Source organism: Oxyura jamaicensis, chromosome 18 (genome assembly GCF_011077185.1).
Source record: "Oxyura jamaicensis isolate SHBP4307 breed ruddy duck chromosome 18, BPBGC_Ojam_1.0, whole genome shotgun sequence".
Taxonomy (NCBI): Eukaryota; Metazoa; Chordata; class Aves; order Anseriformes; family Anatidae; genus Oxyura; species Oxyura jamaicensis.
The window spans coordinates 11,796,514-11,809,412 of record NC_048910.1 but is presented as its reverse complement, the minus strand read 5'-3'; the positions used below and the strand labels follow the sequence as shown (position 1 = coordinate 11,809,412).

Below are 12,899 nucleotides of genomic sequence, written 5' to 3'. Positions count from 1 at the left end.
CGTCGCTCACGCTGCCTTCAACCTGAATACCGTGTGGTTGAACCGGGGAAGTGCTGGGCTGCGTGAAGAGAGGGGCTGCAACAAGAAGACCCGGGCAAGAGCGAAGGGGGAGGAAAATTGGAGCTCTGCTAAAGCGCCTTCTGTTAAAACCATTACCGCAGAAAAACAGAGCGCTAACCAGGACGAGCCCAGGGCCACAAAGGCCTGGAGCTTCTGCTGTCCTGGCCGGGAGCCGGCACCTTTGCCTGCGCACGGCAGGGCTCTGACTCAGAGCTGCCACCTCCGTGTGGGCAGCGCCATGAGGGAAAGCATTCAGACTGCAAGAAGCTGAACCCAGGAGCTTTGGGTGACGCGCTCCCGCGTGCCTTTCGGGGGGACCTTCGCGGGGCTCTTACCTCTAGCGGTACACAGTGCACGCATTTACCCAGGGGGCCGTGGCGACACCTACGCAAAGAGAGACAGAATTAGCACAAGTCTCATCTGAGAATGGAAAAACGTCCACGCTGACTTCTGCAGCTTAACAATTTTGGTGTAAAGGTCTGTAAAATCACATTACCCTGGGCAACCCCCGCACCCACTAAGGGATATTACAGAGCGGTCATCACAAAATTATTTTGTGTAAGGAGACAGCGATAGCTTGAGTTTAAACGTGAGAGTCCCAGGTCAAGATCAAACCCTCCCGATGTCTGTGCCGCTGGCAAACAACCCTGCTCTGAACAGCCACGTGAACCAAGGGCAGATCACGGCTTCTCCGGTTTTACAGCCCCACGTTGAGGTCGTATTTCAACTCAAAGCATTTTAAATGCGTGTCACAGGGCCGGCCTGTGTAAATTCAACAAAAAGGCAACCAAAACATTCATCCTTTATCAGTCACTGAGGATGGTCTGGAACAAACAGGGGAGCATGTGTTTATCGGACAGATAAAGACCTGCTGGGTGAAGTTACAAACCAGAGGGGAAAACGTCTCCTTCTGAGGCGATCAATTTAAAACAAAACAAAACAAAAAAAAAACACAAAAAGCCACCACGAAACCGTGCACCTCTGCCCCAGCGCTAGGAACAGGTCAGCGCTCGTTTTCCAAAGAAGGCCTCTAGAGAGCAGTATGGATGTTGGCTCTTCTGGAGACGAAATGGATGGGATCCAGTTGCAGCACTGCTTTTAACCAAGTATTGTGGCAGATAATGTACATAAAGGACCGCTAAGGGCTGCTAATGCACTCCGCCGAACGCCAGCATCCCTTCACGTTTAGATTGATATGCACTCACAAATACAGGAACAAGCCCAGACACACGCTTTTTATCATAAATATCCGCCACTGGGCTTTGGCTCCCTGCTAAGAACAATACCTTCGTTTGTTCTTTTGAAAAATGTGGTCAAGTTGAAGACAATGTTTTTGCCACGGAGTGGTGGGTTTCGCCTTGATTGTTTCAGTAACGTGACATTGCCCTCGTTTATCATCAGCCTGAAAAGGTTAGATAGGATTTTCCACGTAATGGCTACGTCCCTCCAAACTTCCTCGCCGCTGCAGCACCGAAGATAAACCATATGGAAGACGACACAATGGGGAAGGGGGAGCTCTTCTGTCTTAGAAAGAATTCCTGGTTGCCTTTAAAATTTTTACTCGAGCCCTTTCAGGAGCTGCTTTGCAGAGGGGCCTAGCCCCAAGCCAACAACCAGCACAGCCGGCAGGCCAGGAGCCAACGGGGACGTTGTTAACAATGAGCCACAAAAAACAACCATCCAGACAGAGGACGTTGTAGCAGCATCGGTGCAGATTTATGGGGGTATTAAGTCACCATTGTATTATGGCTTGTACAACAATACAAGCTGCTTTGTTTATCTAAGCCTCTCGCAGCTAAGGGCTTTGGCAAAGTTACACTTTGCTGTGTTTTCTGCGAGCAAAATGGACTCCCTGGTTTCACAGAAAGGTTAGGAAAGGCACGTGACGGAAAGGAAGCCAAAAGCCAAGCGGAGACAGAGACCCGAGTCCAAATTCCACATCTCTGACACCGGATGAGGCTTCCACTCATTCCCCTCACTTCGTTGTTTTTCCTTGAAAAGGAGTGGCTGGATGTGAAGACACAGAAGGGCTCCTGCTCGGGACACCTTGGGGATGTGCCTCACGCACAGCTCAGTGCTGTGCGGGGCCGCGTCGGCTGCCCCTGCAGGGAGAGGTGCAGGGCAGCCAGGAAAGGCTGAGATCTCCGAGCTCTGCTCTGGCAGAGGAGCTGTCGGAGATTCACAAACCCAGCCTCGATGCTTTATCACCTCTCCTGCGAGGTGGGGACCTGGCCCTGCTGCTCCGCACGCCTGTCGCCTCGGGACCAGCTAGCGGGGAGCCGCATGTTGGGACCAGATGGGGCAGAAGCTGCCAGAGGCAGCGGGCCTTGCGAAGCAGCGTGCCACACACACAGCACGAGCCAGCACTTCCCCACGGCACCAGCTGCCGGGACATCCCGGGGAAGAATTCAAAGCATTCTTTTTAATCTGGAGCTCCAAATGTTTTAAGAGCGCAAAATATACGATCGCGAGTCCCCTAACGGGGGCCACCTTGATCAGAACAATAGATGCTCTGAATGAGTCCTTCCTGGCAAAGACCCTGGAATTTTGGTATCTGCTTCCTTCCTCAGCTCGCCAGAGCCTCAGTTTAACCTTGCGGGACAATGGCGAGAGCCGTTTTCCCTTGTGAACGTTTCAAAGGCAGCGAGGGATAAAGCAACGGCTCGGGCGGCAGTTCCCAGAGCACGCTTCCTGGCTGCTGGTTTCGGGCAAGATGTCACCGTCTGGGGAGGCGCAGATGCGCCGGCAGAAAAACAGCCCGCGGTACTTACAGCTGCTGGTCTCGATTGCGGTAAATCTTCCCGTCCTGTTTGATCAGATACTGGTCGATGTCATCTTCCACCACCTGGGGGGCCCCTGCAGGCCGCAAGCTTTGGGAGGCAGAGGTGTCCATGGTCTCTGAGGAAGAGCCCGCTGGGCTCGAGGGGTAGAGAAACAGCATATCGCCATGCCTGTGGGTGAGCAAGAACGACACGCGGGCGTCAGGCAAGCACAAGCCTTGCCTCTAGCCAGGCTGGGGTGGGAACCCAGGCGAGAAGCCTCGCGCTGTGCTCTGGCAGCTGGAAAGGCTCACGCCCTGCTCTCTCCACCATCCCCTTTCACCAGGGACCGAGCTACACCAGACCTTCACCCCGACCACTTGAAGGAATCGGCTCCTTTGCCCTACATAGCGTAGGAAAGGCTGTGTGCTCGTCTTGCTGCACGTTACAAACCACATCCGCGTCCACCTGCAGCTTCAGCGCCTGCTTCTGGGCAGCAAAGCCCCCGAACCACGGAGCGGGGCGTGATTTATCACAGGCTGCAGGCAGACTACTGACCGTGGCTATCCTACCCTCCATTAGCCACCTTCTTCTCCTGCTCCAGGCATTTGCACAAAGGCATCTTTTTATCAGCAGACAAGGACCAAGAGAAAAGGATGAAGGAAGAAGTGGAAGGAGCCCATGGGGAGAGGCAACAGCTCCACCAGGGAAAGGGGCTAACGTGGATCCCATGCACGCCGTCACGGCCTTCCCAGGGCAGCTGCCAGTGCTGACACAAGCGACGAGCTGCACAGAGCAGTCACAGCTCTTGTATTTTAAGGCGGTTTAACGTTATTCTTGACTTTAACAGAACAAAGGCATTCCCAACCAAACACAAGGTGTGCGCACCATGCGGCTCCTCTGATCCCCCCAGGGACCTGACCACGAGAGGAAGAGGAGAGCGGGAGCCCCGGCTTCTGCGCAGGGGATTATCAGACTGGCACTGGTGCAGGAAAAAAATCCCCAAAGCGCAGCGTGAGCGAGGGCAGGGATGAGGGAGCTCGCTGCAGGCTGCGAAAGAGCAAACAGAGGCCTGGTGCTGCCTCCCCCCAAGCAAAAAGCAAGGCAAGAAGAGAGCTAAGAAGCGGCTGCCACAGCCCAGCGCCTCGTCAGTTTGCTCCCCCCCCCCCCATTTCTGCACGTCAGCCAAGCTCTCCTCTCCCAGTAGCTGCTGAGTGACTTCTGAAAGCTGAGGCCTGCTGTAACGTGATAGCGCCTGCTGCTGCCCAGCTCGGGGCGGGGGAGAGTTCAGACAGGCTTAGAGCAGAGGCACCCTGCTGTACAAAGCTCCCCCTTCACCCCCAGCCCTCCCTGTCAGGACTCACTTGATTTTCAGTAAGTTGAGGGATTTGTTTTGTGACGCTGTGATCTCTCCTGTCCTGTTTCTATTGGTGTAGACAGAAAACCCATTATTCCTGAAACCAAATTCTTTTGCAACCTGAAAGAGAAAGAATGGCAAAGTTTAAGATACCTCACACCCCAGGCCAGATGCTGAAAGCTGCTCAGAGCAAGCGCTAAGTCCGGGGAACTTCTATTGCAAAAGCTTAGCTGAATTCATCCTCATTTCTGGAGAGCACAGGGCAACTGAGAAAAACAGAAACACTTCGTAACACAAGCAGTTTGTTAAAAGCAACTTCAACAGAAAGCGTGCTCGACGACGCAAATACGGTGTAATACCTAAATCTGGGCGAGCACTGTAATGACTGGGGGGGAGCCATCCTCTCTTTACCCCAGTGCTCTCCCTCCAGCCTTGCCAGCATGCACCACACTCTGCTCTCACCTTCCTACGACGAGGGCTTCTTGGCCCAGACCTTTGTCTCCGATGAGATGAGACTTCACCGATGGCTTTGGAGGAGACAAGTCTCAAACTTTACCAACAGGCTCCAGCTCCTAGCTCGACACTACCCACGGTGTACCTGAGAGCTTATGCCTTTATTACCTGCCAACAGGACGTGCTCCAAAGGACAGAACCACGATCAGGGAGCCCCTTATCTGAGATGTGCCTCTCTGCACTCTTCAGCTACATCAGGAAAGCTGTACGGCACCAGGACAGCGGGCTCCAGGACTAACGCTGTGCCAAAGACCAGCAAATGCTGCACTGCGAGGAAAGCTGCACTTTCGGGACTCATCCACCACCGGAATGTGTCTGAGTTTCCCTGGAGTCACCCAGGAGGAGATCCGAGCTGACTGCAGACACAGGAGCAACGTAATGCCTCTTGAATTGCAGCTGCCTAGCTAAAAGTGAAATCCACCGTCTGGATTAATACTTCAGTGTTAAAACCCACAGCTATTAACGTGCACAGATCGGTGGTGGAAGAGCAAAGCTGCAAGCCCTGCATCAGGAAAGAAACCCAAGCGTCTCTTTTATCCAGCCCTGCACGAGGATGCAGTTTGCCCCGGATCAGCAGACAATTTTAGTGAGTGCCGCTGCCTTTGTTCCAACGGTCGCTGCAAGCACGATTGTTCCCTGCTCCCTCTGGTAACAGGAGCCCCTGAAACCGAGCAGCGTGTTCTGTGCAGCTTCCAAGGTTTTGAAAGAAAAAGAAAACCTTTTCCTTGGGTGAGACTGTTCAGAGAGTGCAGCGGGTATCTCTGACCCAGCCCAAAATCCGCCAGGACTGTGCTTGGTCGGGAGGGGATTGCTGCTGTGGTCTGGGACCAAGCGTAGAACAAAGCGAGTGACTTGCAGAGCGTCTCAGCCTGCTCCCCTTCCTCCTCGCAGGGGGAAAGGAAAGCTAGCTGGCCACAACGGCCCTTCTCTTAGGAAGGAACGAAATCCTCACCTGGGGGTTCCAGGAGGGGAGGAAACGGAGAGCTGCTCACTCCCAAACAGCAAACCTCGACACTGAGCAGCTGCATCAAAGCCAAGAGCGAGCTGCAGCCACCTCCCAGCCCAACAGCCCCGACACTCGCCGTGTTCCTCACGCCTCGGGGTGGGAACCTTCCCCAGAAGGCCCCAGAGGCTCTCAGATCCCTTTCCAGTCTCGCCTTTATCACCTGCCTGCTCTCTCCAGAACTACAAAGGAAAACCAGCGGCATGCAAAGCGCACCCAAACGACATTCAAAGCACAAAGGACGCAGCTGAATTGCAGCCGGATCGTGTGCTGAGGAGGCCAATCCCTCGCAGCAGGCTTTGGTTACCAAATCGCTCCCCTGCGCTGCTCTCAGCCTGGGCTCCCCCAGCTGGCACGCCTCTGGGGGAACACGAAACGCGCGTCCTGCCACGGGAAAGCTCCTTCCCCAAGAATCCCAACTGAAAAGCTGATCGGTTTCCTCTTTCCTCTGAAGTTTTCCTCTTTAAATTGCTTATTTTATCCCTCTGGGTGCTCTGAGGAATCTAGTTTCGGCTCTACCAATAAAACCAGTTTTCCCCAGCCTGGCCGGAACGCGGCGAGGGCTCGGCTACCTTCTTGAGGAACGTGGCCACGGTCTCGCGCTTGGTGGCCGTGATGCGCTTCACCCCTTCTGGCGACTGCACGCGGATGATCTGCGGGGAGAAGAGGACAGCCCCCGTTAGCTGCGGGGATGCGGAGCCCACCACTCCAGCACGACGAGTTCCCCCCACAACGGCTCCTAACACCTCTCGTGAGAGGGAAAACGCAGAGGGAATAATTCTGTGGCACTGCTCGGCCGGTGTCTGCACACTGAAGGATTCATTTCCCTGAGGGACGAGGCCCTGCGAGAAGCTGGCAGGGAAAAAATAACAAAACAACGCTAACGCTGCTGCTTTTGGTCCAAGTTCTGCCCTCAGACGCGGAATTAAACCTTCAGAACAAGGGTGAATCAGAGCTGCTCCGGGAGGGACTCATCCAGCACCGCACACACCGGCCGGACCGGTGCTGACGGGCTCTCGCGAGCTCGTTACGCCTCAACCCTCGTTACGGGCGTGCAAATGGCACGGCTAACGAAGGGACGCGGAGAGAAACATCCTGTGCTGCTTTTTAACGAGGAGACACAAAGCCAGGAAACATTCTGCGTTGCTTCTGATGGAGCGTTAAGCCAGAAGTGGGGAAAAACGGCAACTTTGGGGGGTAAAAAATAGAAATATCCACAAAAATTGGGCATGGAGGGTGGAATAAAGGGCCGGGGAAGCAGCAAACCTAAGTGCTGGTATCCTCACACGCCCTGCTGAAGTTTAAACTCGGAGGTGGGGCAAAAAATGGTACTTTGGTGGGGTGAAATATAAAAATATTAGTAAAAACTGGGCGTGGGCGTGGTAAAAAAGGGCCGGGGAAGCAGGAAACGTAAACAGCGGTGGCCTCAGACTCCCTGCTGCAGCCTTAAGTCAGAAGTGGGGGGGAAATGGCAACTTTAGGGGGTGAAATATAAAAATATAGGTAGAAATTGGGCCTGGGAGTGGTAAAAAGGGCCGGGGAAGCGGTGAACATGAACCCTGCCGTCCTCACGCTCCCTGCTGCAGCCTTAAGTCAGAGCCGAGTTAAAACCGGCAACTTTGGTGGGGTGAAATATCAAAACCTAAGCAAAAACTGGGCACGGGGGGGGGGCAGAAAGGGACGGGGAAGCAGCGAACGTCAGCACCGGAATCCTCACGGACCGGGCGAGGGCCCGAAGGAGCAGCGAGGCGTGCTGACGTCCTGCCAAAAGCCACCCCCGGGGCGCTGACAGGAGGCAGAGGAAGGCCTGAGGTGCCGGGGGGGGGGCCGACAAACCACCACCCAACCCCCCTCCGCCCCATCCCGGGCCCTCCCCGCCGCCCCCACCGGATTCTGCTGCCTCATCGCCCCTCCCCCGCCGCCGCCACCGGGCCCCACTCACGATCGTCTCCGCCATCTCGCTGCCCTCCGGGCCCCCTCAGCGCTGCCCGGTGCTGCCCAAACTCCCCCCTCCGTTGAGGCCCAGCTCGGTTCCGTTCCCTCCCCCCCCCTCCGGTCCCGGCCCCGCCGCCGCCGCCTCCCCCAGGGCCCGGTCCCGGCCCCGCCGCTGCCCGAGCGCTTCAAGCCGCCGGGTGGGCCCCGGAACCCGGCCCGCGCGTTCCGGTGCACGAAGGTTCCTAGGCGGGGCGGTCCGCCGCCTCCCGGTTCCCCCAGGGAGATGCGGTGCAACGGCGTAACCCGCCCCCCTCAACCGCAGCGCTTCGTCTTTTTGTTCCGGATACAAACGGTCCCCCTCCTCCTCCTCCTCCTCCTCCTCCTCCTCCTCCTCCTCCTTCGTCTTCACCTTCCTCCCCCCCACAAGCAGCCTCCCCACGGGGCTCAGAAAACCATGGGGTGGGCTCAGCTGGGGCATGGGTCCCTTGTCCCCTGCTCACCCCCAGTGCCCCTCTAATGGGGGCTCCGGACCCATCCTGCCAAGCCTTCATCACCCACCCACCAGTGTGGGGGCTGAGTGGGGGGGGGGTCTGAGTGGGCCCAGCTGCGGTGCTGGGAGCTGCAGCCCTATTTAAGGCCTGGCCGCAGCCTCTCACATGATGGGAGTGTGACTGCAGCAGCTCCGGGGAACAGGATGGCGCCGCTCAGGGAATGGCTGTCCCGGCTCCTTGCCCCCCACGGGGCTGGGGGCAGCGGGGAGAGCAGCCGGCTGCTGCCCCAGGTAACCCCCGGGACCCCCCTGCTGACCCCTGTGGGGTCCTTGGGGTGGCTCTGTGTCCTGGCCCTGGGGGGGGGCTGGGTGCTTCCTGGGCACCTCTGGGTGCCTACATCGCTGGGGGTCCCCATAGGGACAAGCTGGGGGGGTCCCACGTCACATTGGGCTATGGGGTGGCTCTGGGAGCCCCCGGCTGCCTTGTGCTGGTGTACTTGGTGGGGTGAGGGCTGGGGGCTGTTATGGGGGTGTTTCTGGGGGTCCCCAGGCCCTGCAGCCACCACGGAGGCTGTGGCTTGTCTGTCCCACGCAGGCATCCAGGCTGGCGGAGCTGCCCTACCCCTCTGATGATGATGACGATGATGAAGGCTTGCTGGTGGAGGACACGCACCTTCCTGCGGCCGAGCAGCACCCCGAGGAGTGGTGCCCCGTTCCCCCCAAGCTGGGCGCCTTCAGCCACTGCGTGCGGTACCTGGCCTTCCTCTGGAACCTCCTCTTCCTCCTGCTGGGCCTGCTGACCCTAGGAGTGGGGGTCTGGGGGCTGCTGGCCAAGGGCTCTCTGCAGGACGAGCGCCTGGCCCTGCTGGGCTCCGACCCCATGCTGCTCTTCGTGCTGGCGGGGCTGGGGGCCAGCTCCGTGTCCCTGGCCGGCTGCCTGGGGGCCCTCCGCTCCAGCGTCTGCCTCCTGCGCTTCTTCGTGGGGGCCGTGCTGGCCTTCGTGGGGCTGGAGGTGCTGGGGGGGCTGCTGCTGTTTGTGGCGCGGCGCCGGCTGCGCGATGCCCTGCGTGCCGCCCTGCTGCTCTGCCTGCTGCGCTACCAGCAGGAGCCCGACCTGCGGCTCCTGGTGGATGAGGTGCAGCGCGCCCTGAGCTGCTGCGGGCTCGGCTCCTACCGAGACTGGGAGAGCAACTCGTGAGTCAGGGCTTGGGGAGGGGGTACCGGGGGGCGTCCCCGCTGCTGGAGGGTGGTGGGGACTCGGTGATTTCTCCTGGTTCCTCTCGCAGGTACTTCAACTGCAGCGCCCCGGGGGTGCAAGCCTGCAGCGTGCCTGCCTCCTGCTGCCTGGACCCGCTGCAGAACGGCTCCGTCGCCAACGACCAGTGTGCGCTGGGGGTCCTGCGCCTCGGGGACATGGAGGCGGCTGGCGTTGTGCACCTGGGGGGCTGCGTGGTGCAGCTTGGAGCCTGGCTCCGTGGCCAGGCCGGCAGCATCGCGACCGGCGCGGCCGTGCTGGTGCTGCTGGAGGCTGCTGGGCTGCTCATGGCGCTGAAGGTGCTCACGGACATTGCGCCCGGTGGGGTGCGGGGCTGAGGGGGTGCTGGCCCCCGCTGTGGGTATGGGACACTGTGGGATTGGGGGTGATGCTGAGCATGGCTGGGGCGTCCTGTGCTCCCTGTCCTTTGTTGCAGGCCAGGCTGATGCTGCCCAGAATAAAGCTCTGCAGAGGCTGAGCCCCCACCGTGTCCCTCTCCCTTCATTGCCTCCCCTCCTGCTGGCTCCCTGCACCCATGACATGAGGAGATGCTTTCCAGCCCCGTCCCTGCCAACCCCAGACCATGACACCAGGCTCCTGCACTCATTTCGGCTTTTAATGAGTATTTTTCCAGGCTGTGCCCTGCTACGCAAAGGGGGCAGCTCCTAAACAAGCCGTGCTACGGGGCAGGTGGGCTGCGGTGGCCGTGGCCGGCCTAGATGATGCCGTACTGAGCCAGCTCGTGCAGCTCCAGGTGGCTGAAGGCTTCCCAAGGGCAGATCACGGTGATATCTGCGGAGAAGAGAGGCTGCGTCAGCACAACCCCCCGCCCCGCTGCTGCAGCTGTCCCCACCGGGCGCCTTGCTGCCCCAGCAGATTTGGGATGGGGACCCCATACCTGTTCCCAGCCCTTCCATGCCCGGGATGTCATCGCCGAACCTGCAAGGAAAGCGAGGCTCTGTCCCCACCGCGTGGCAGCCTGACCTGTGCCACGCTGGCACCCGTGTCTGTGTCCCCGCATCGGGTCCCGCTGCTCGGCCCCACTCACCCCTGCACCCCCTTCTTGGGTGGCTTGCTCTTGAACTGCCTCGTCTGCCTCTGCTTGAATTTCGGTGGTCCTTTCCGGGGGGTGGCGGGTCCCCCGGTCACCCTGGTGGCCGACTTGATCTCCGGTTTGTGGGGCTCCAGGCTCATGGCTGTGCCGGGGCCAGCAGCCTGCCCCGGGTTGCGGCTGTCCCTGCGGCTCCGGTGCTGGCACGGGACGGCTCCTGGGACCTGCCGGAGGGGAGGCGTGGGGCAAGGGCGGCACGGGGGGCTCCGGCTGCAGCCCCCTTACCCGGCCCAACCAGCGTGGGGATGCACTGTGCCTGTGGGGTGCTCCCAACCTGCCCTGAGCCCCCCCAGCCACTGCTGATCAGCTTTCTGAGCTGTCCTGGGGGACAGCCCCCTCCGTGCCCCCTCCGTCCCCGCAACCTGGAATTAGCCCAGCTCAGAGCCCGCTAATCCCCTTACCCCAAAGGCAACGAAGGGCAGGCCGAGCCCCTGCGCTCCTTGGGCAGTGCCCGCGATCCTTGCCCCTGCCCCAGGGTGGATGTGGCACCCGGGGACCCCTCGCTGGCACTACCCCCGGGGGCTTTGCCAAGCCAGGTGTTGAAGGTGCCACCAAGAGCTGGTGGCAGCACAGCCACCCGCAGGGACCGAGGCGTCCCCCGGGGCTTGCGTGCAGCGCGATGGCGATTAAGGACGGTGCAGACCCTGGGATGGCCACGGGGCTCTGGGCAGCCGTGGCTGGGGGCAGGGGGCTGCAGAAATCCCGAGCCAGAGATCCCAGGGCAGCTCCATCGCACGCCGTGCCTCCTGTGACGGACCGAGTGCCGGAGACTTTCAGCACCGAGACCGCTCCAGCTGCAGGCTTGATGGGACCCAGCACGGATCCGCCGGGCTTGGCTGCAAATCCCGAGCACGGGAGGCAAACGCAGGCTTTGTCCGAGCACAGAGCGATGCAGCCCGAGTGCCAGCGTGTCCGGGTGCCCCGGGCAGCAGAGCCGTCACTTACGCAGGGGTTGAAGTCCCCAAGGCCAGCGCTGCTCCGCAGGACTCCCTCTGCCCGCTGCTGCGCGTCCTATGGGTGCTCTGCGTGGCGGCTGGGGGCCGGCGGATTTTATCCTGCCCTGGGGTAATAGGATTAAGTCCCTTCTCCTCAAATGGGTAATCTGCTGTCCTTCCCCCTGCTCTGCATCGGGGGGGGGGGGCGGCAGCGTGCGTGTGGGGAGGGGGTGCCGGGATTACCGGTGTGGGGACGCGCCCACACGGCTCCTCCGGCACGGCCCCGGCCCCACGGTTTGGGGCAGGGAACGGCAGCAAAGTGCCCACGGGGGGGTCCTGCCTCTGCCTTGTGAGCCACCCGGCCTTGAGCCACGGGGACGGTGGCTCAGTCCTGCAGAGCGTGCTCGGGATGGCACTTGGGGACCGGGCACCAAACGTCCCAGCAGGGCAAGGCCACGGAGCAGCTGCAGAACTGGGGGGCCAAAACCTCTCCGGCACGGCGTTGGCACCGAGCGCAGCGTGCCCACGGCAGCAGGGGCTGTGGGGTGCTGCTGGGGGGCTCCTGCCATCCATGTCCCCATCCCGTCCCCGTCCCCATCCCGTCAGCTGAACCAAACACGAGGGCCACCAGCTAATCCCAGGTGTCACCGCGGACGTCCGAGCATGGGGACAGCCCAAGCGCCGCCCGGCCACGGGCACCCCAGGACAATCGCTCTGCTCCTGAGCCCAAAACCCGGGGGAAGAGGGGCCGGGAGCCCCTGCCCACCCAACCCCGCAGCTGGGGAGTATCGCTCCAAAGCCTGCTGTAATCCCAGCACTAAAGCAATTACAAAAAGGTATAATCTCAGCACACTTTAATTGAACGCCAGCCCCGTCCACCGATGGCAATTAGCTGGACTTCACCAAATAGGATTACACGGATCCAGGAGCGTTTCGCGCTACCAGCTACCACTCCAGCAAAGGCCAGGGCCCCGCTGTTAATTACCGCTTCCAGACCGAGCTTCGTTAGCGCGGAGCCGCTCTCAGGGGCAGGCAGTGCCCTTGGCGAGCTCCTCGGGGCGGGACGGGACCAGATCCTGCCCGGCTCCTGCCCAGGCCACGCGTCAGCGGGCTGAGTCCCTGCTCATCCCGGCGGGATTTAGGGAGGTGACGCCTCAAGGTGAAGTTTAAGGCGTTTTACGGCAGAGGCGAGCGAGGAGGAAGAGGCACCGAGACGCGCCGCGGAGCCGGGCGCGCTGCCCTTGCCGGGCCCACGTGCCCGGGCCGCACGCTGCAAAATCCCACGGCTGGGGGGGGATGGGGGGGGGGGGGGCGAGACGGGCACAGAGAGGCCCCCGGGGGGACGGCCACCCCCAGCCCTGGGTGCCGAGAAGCCCCTAAGAGGCTTAGCGGGGCGGTGTGACACCGCGCCACGGCCCGCCGCCGTCACCGCGCTCCTCTCACGCCACCCGAGGGGCTTACGGCTCCGCCGCAAGGACGAG

General features: G+C 60.5%; 3 protein-coding genes across 4 annotated transcripts in view; 1 reads left to right on the top strand and 2 right to left on the bottom strand.

Moving 5' to 3' along the window:
- Positions 1–7,765, bottom strand: part of NPLOC4 (NPL4 homolog, ubiquitin recognition factor) — a 28,317-nt gene extending 20,552 nt beyond the window's left edge. For both annotated transcript variants that reach the window (XR_004755169.1, XM_035342519.1), the window contains exons 1-5: positions 7,635–7,765; positions 6,265–6,345; positions 4,184–4,296; positions 2,832–3,011; positions 396–444 (exon numbers count right to left, since the gene is read on the bottom strand). Coding sequence is in view for 1 of the 2 variants with exons in the window: in XM_035342519.1 (XP_035198410.1) it covers positions 396–444; positions 2,832–3,011; positions 4,184–4,296; positions 6,265–6,345; positions 7,635–7,649 (438 nt within the window). In the remaining variant the exon portion in view is untranslated. The remainder of the gene's footprint in view (positions 1–395; positions 445–2,831; positions 3,012–4,183; positions 4,297–6,264; positions 6,346–7,634) is intronic.
- A 501-nt stretch (positions 7,766–8,266) lies between these two features.
- Positions 8,267–9,715, top strand: TSPAN10 (tetraspanin 10). Its single transcript, XM_035342532.1, has 3 exons — positions 8,267–8,408; positions 8,713–9,311; positions 9,404–9,715. Exons 1-3 carry the CDS (start codon positions 8,322–8,324, stop codon positions 9,708–9,710), a joined length of 993 nt encoding a protein of 330 aa, XP_035198423.1. The 5' UTR covers positions 8,267–8,321; the 3' UTR covers positions 9,711–9,715.
- A 259-nt stretch (positions 9,716–9,974) lies between these two features.
- Positions 9,975–10,632, bottom strand: PDE6G (phosphodiesterase 6G). Its single transcript, XM_035342551.1, has 3 exons — positions 10,421–10,632; positions 10,271–10,311; positions 9,975–10,164 (listed from the first exon to the last, which is right to left on the bottom strand). The coding sequence occupies exons 1-3, from the start codon at positions 10,564–10,566 to the stop codon at positions 10,088–10,090; spliced, it is 264 nt and encodes an 87-aa protein (XP_035198442.1). The 5' UTR covers positions 10,567–10,632; the 3' UTR covers positions 9,975–10,087.
- Between the last annotated feature and the right edge of the window lie 2,267 nt (positions 10,633–12,899).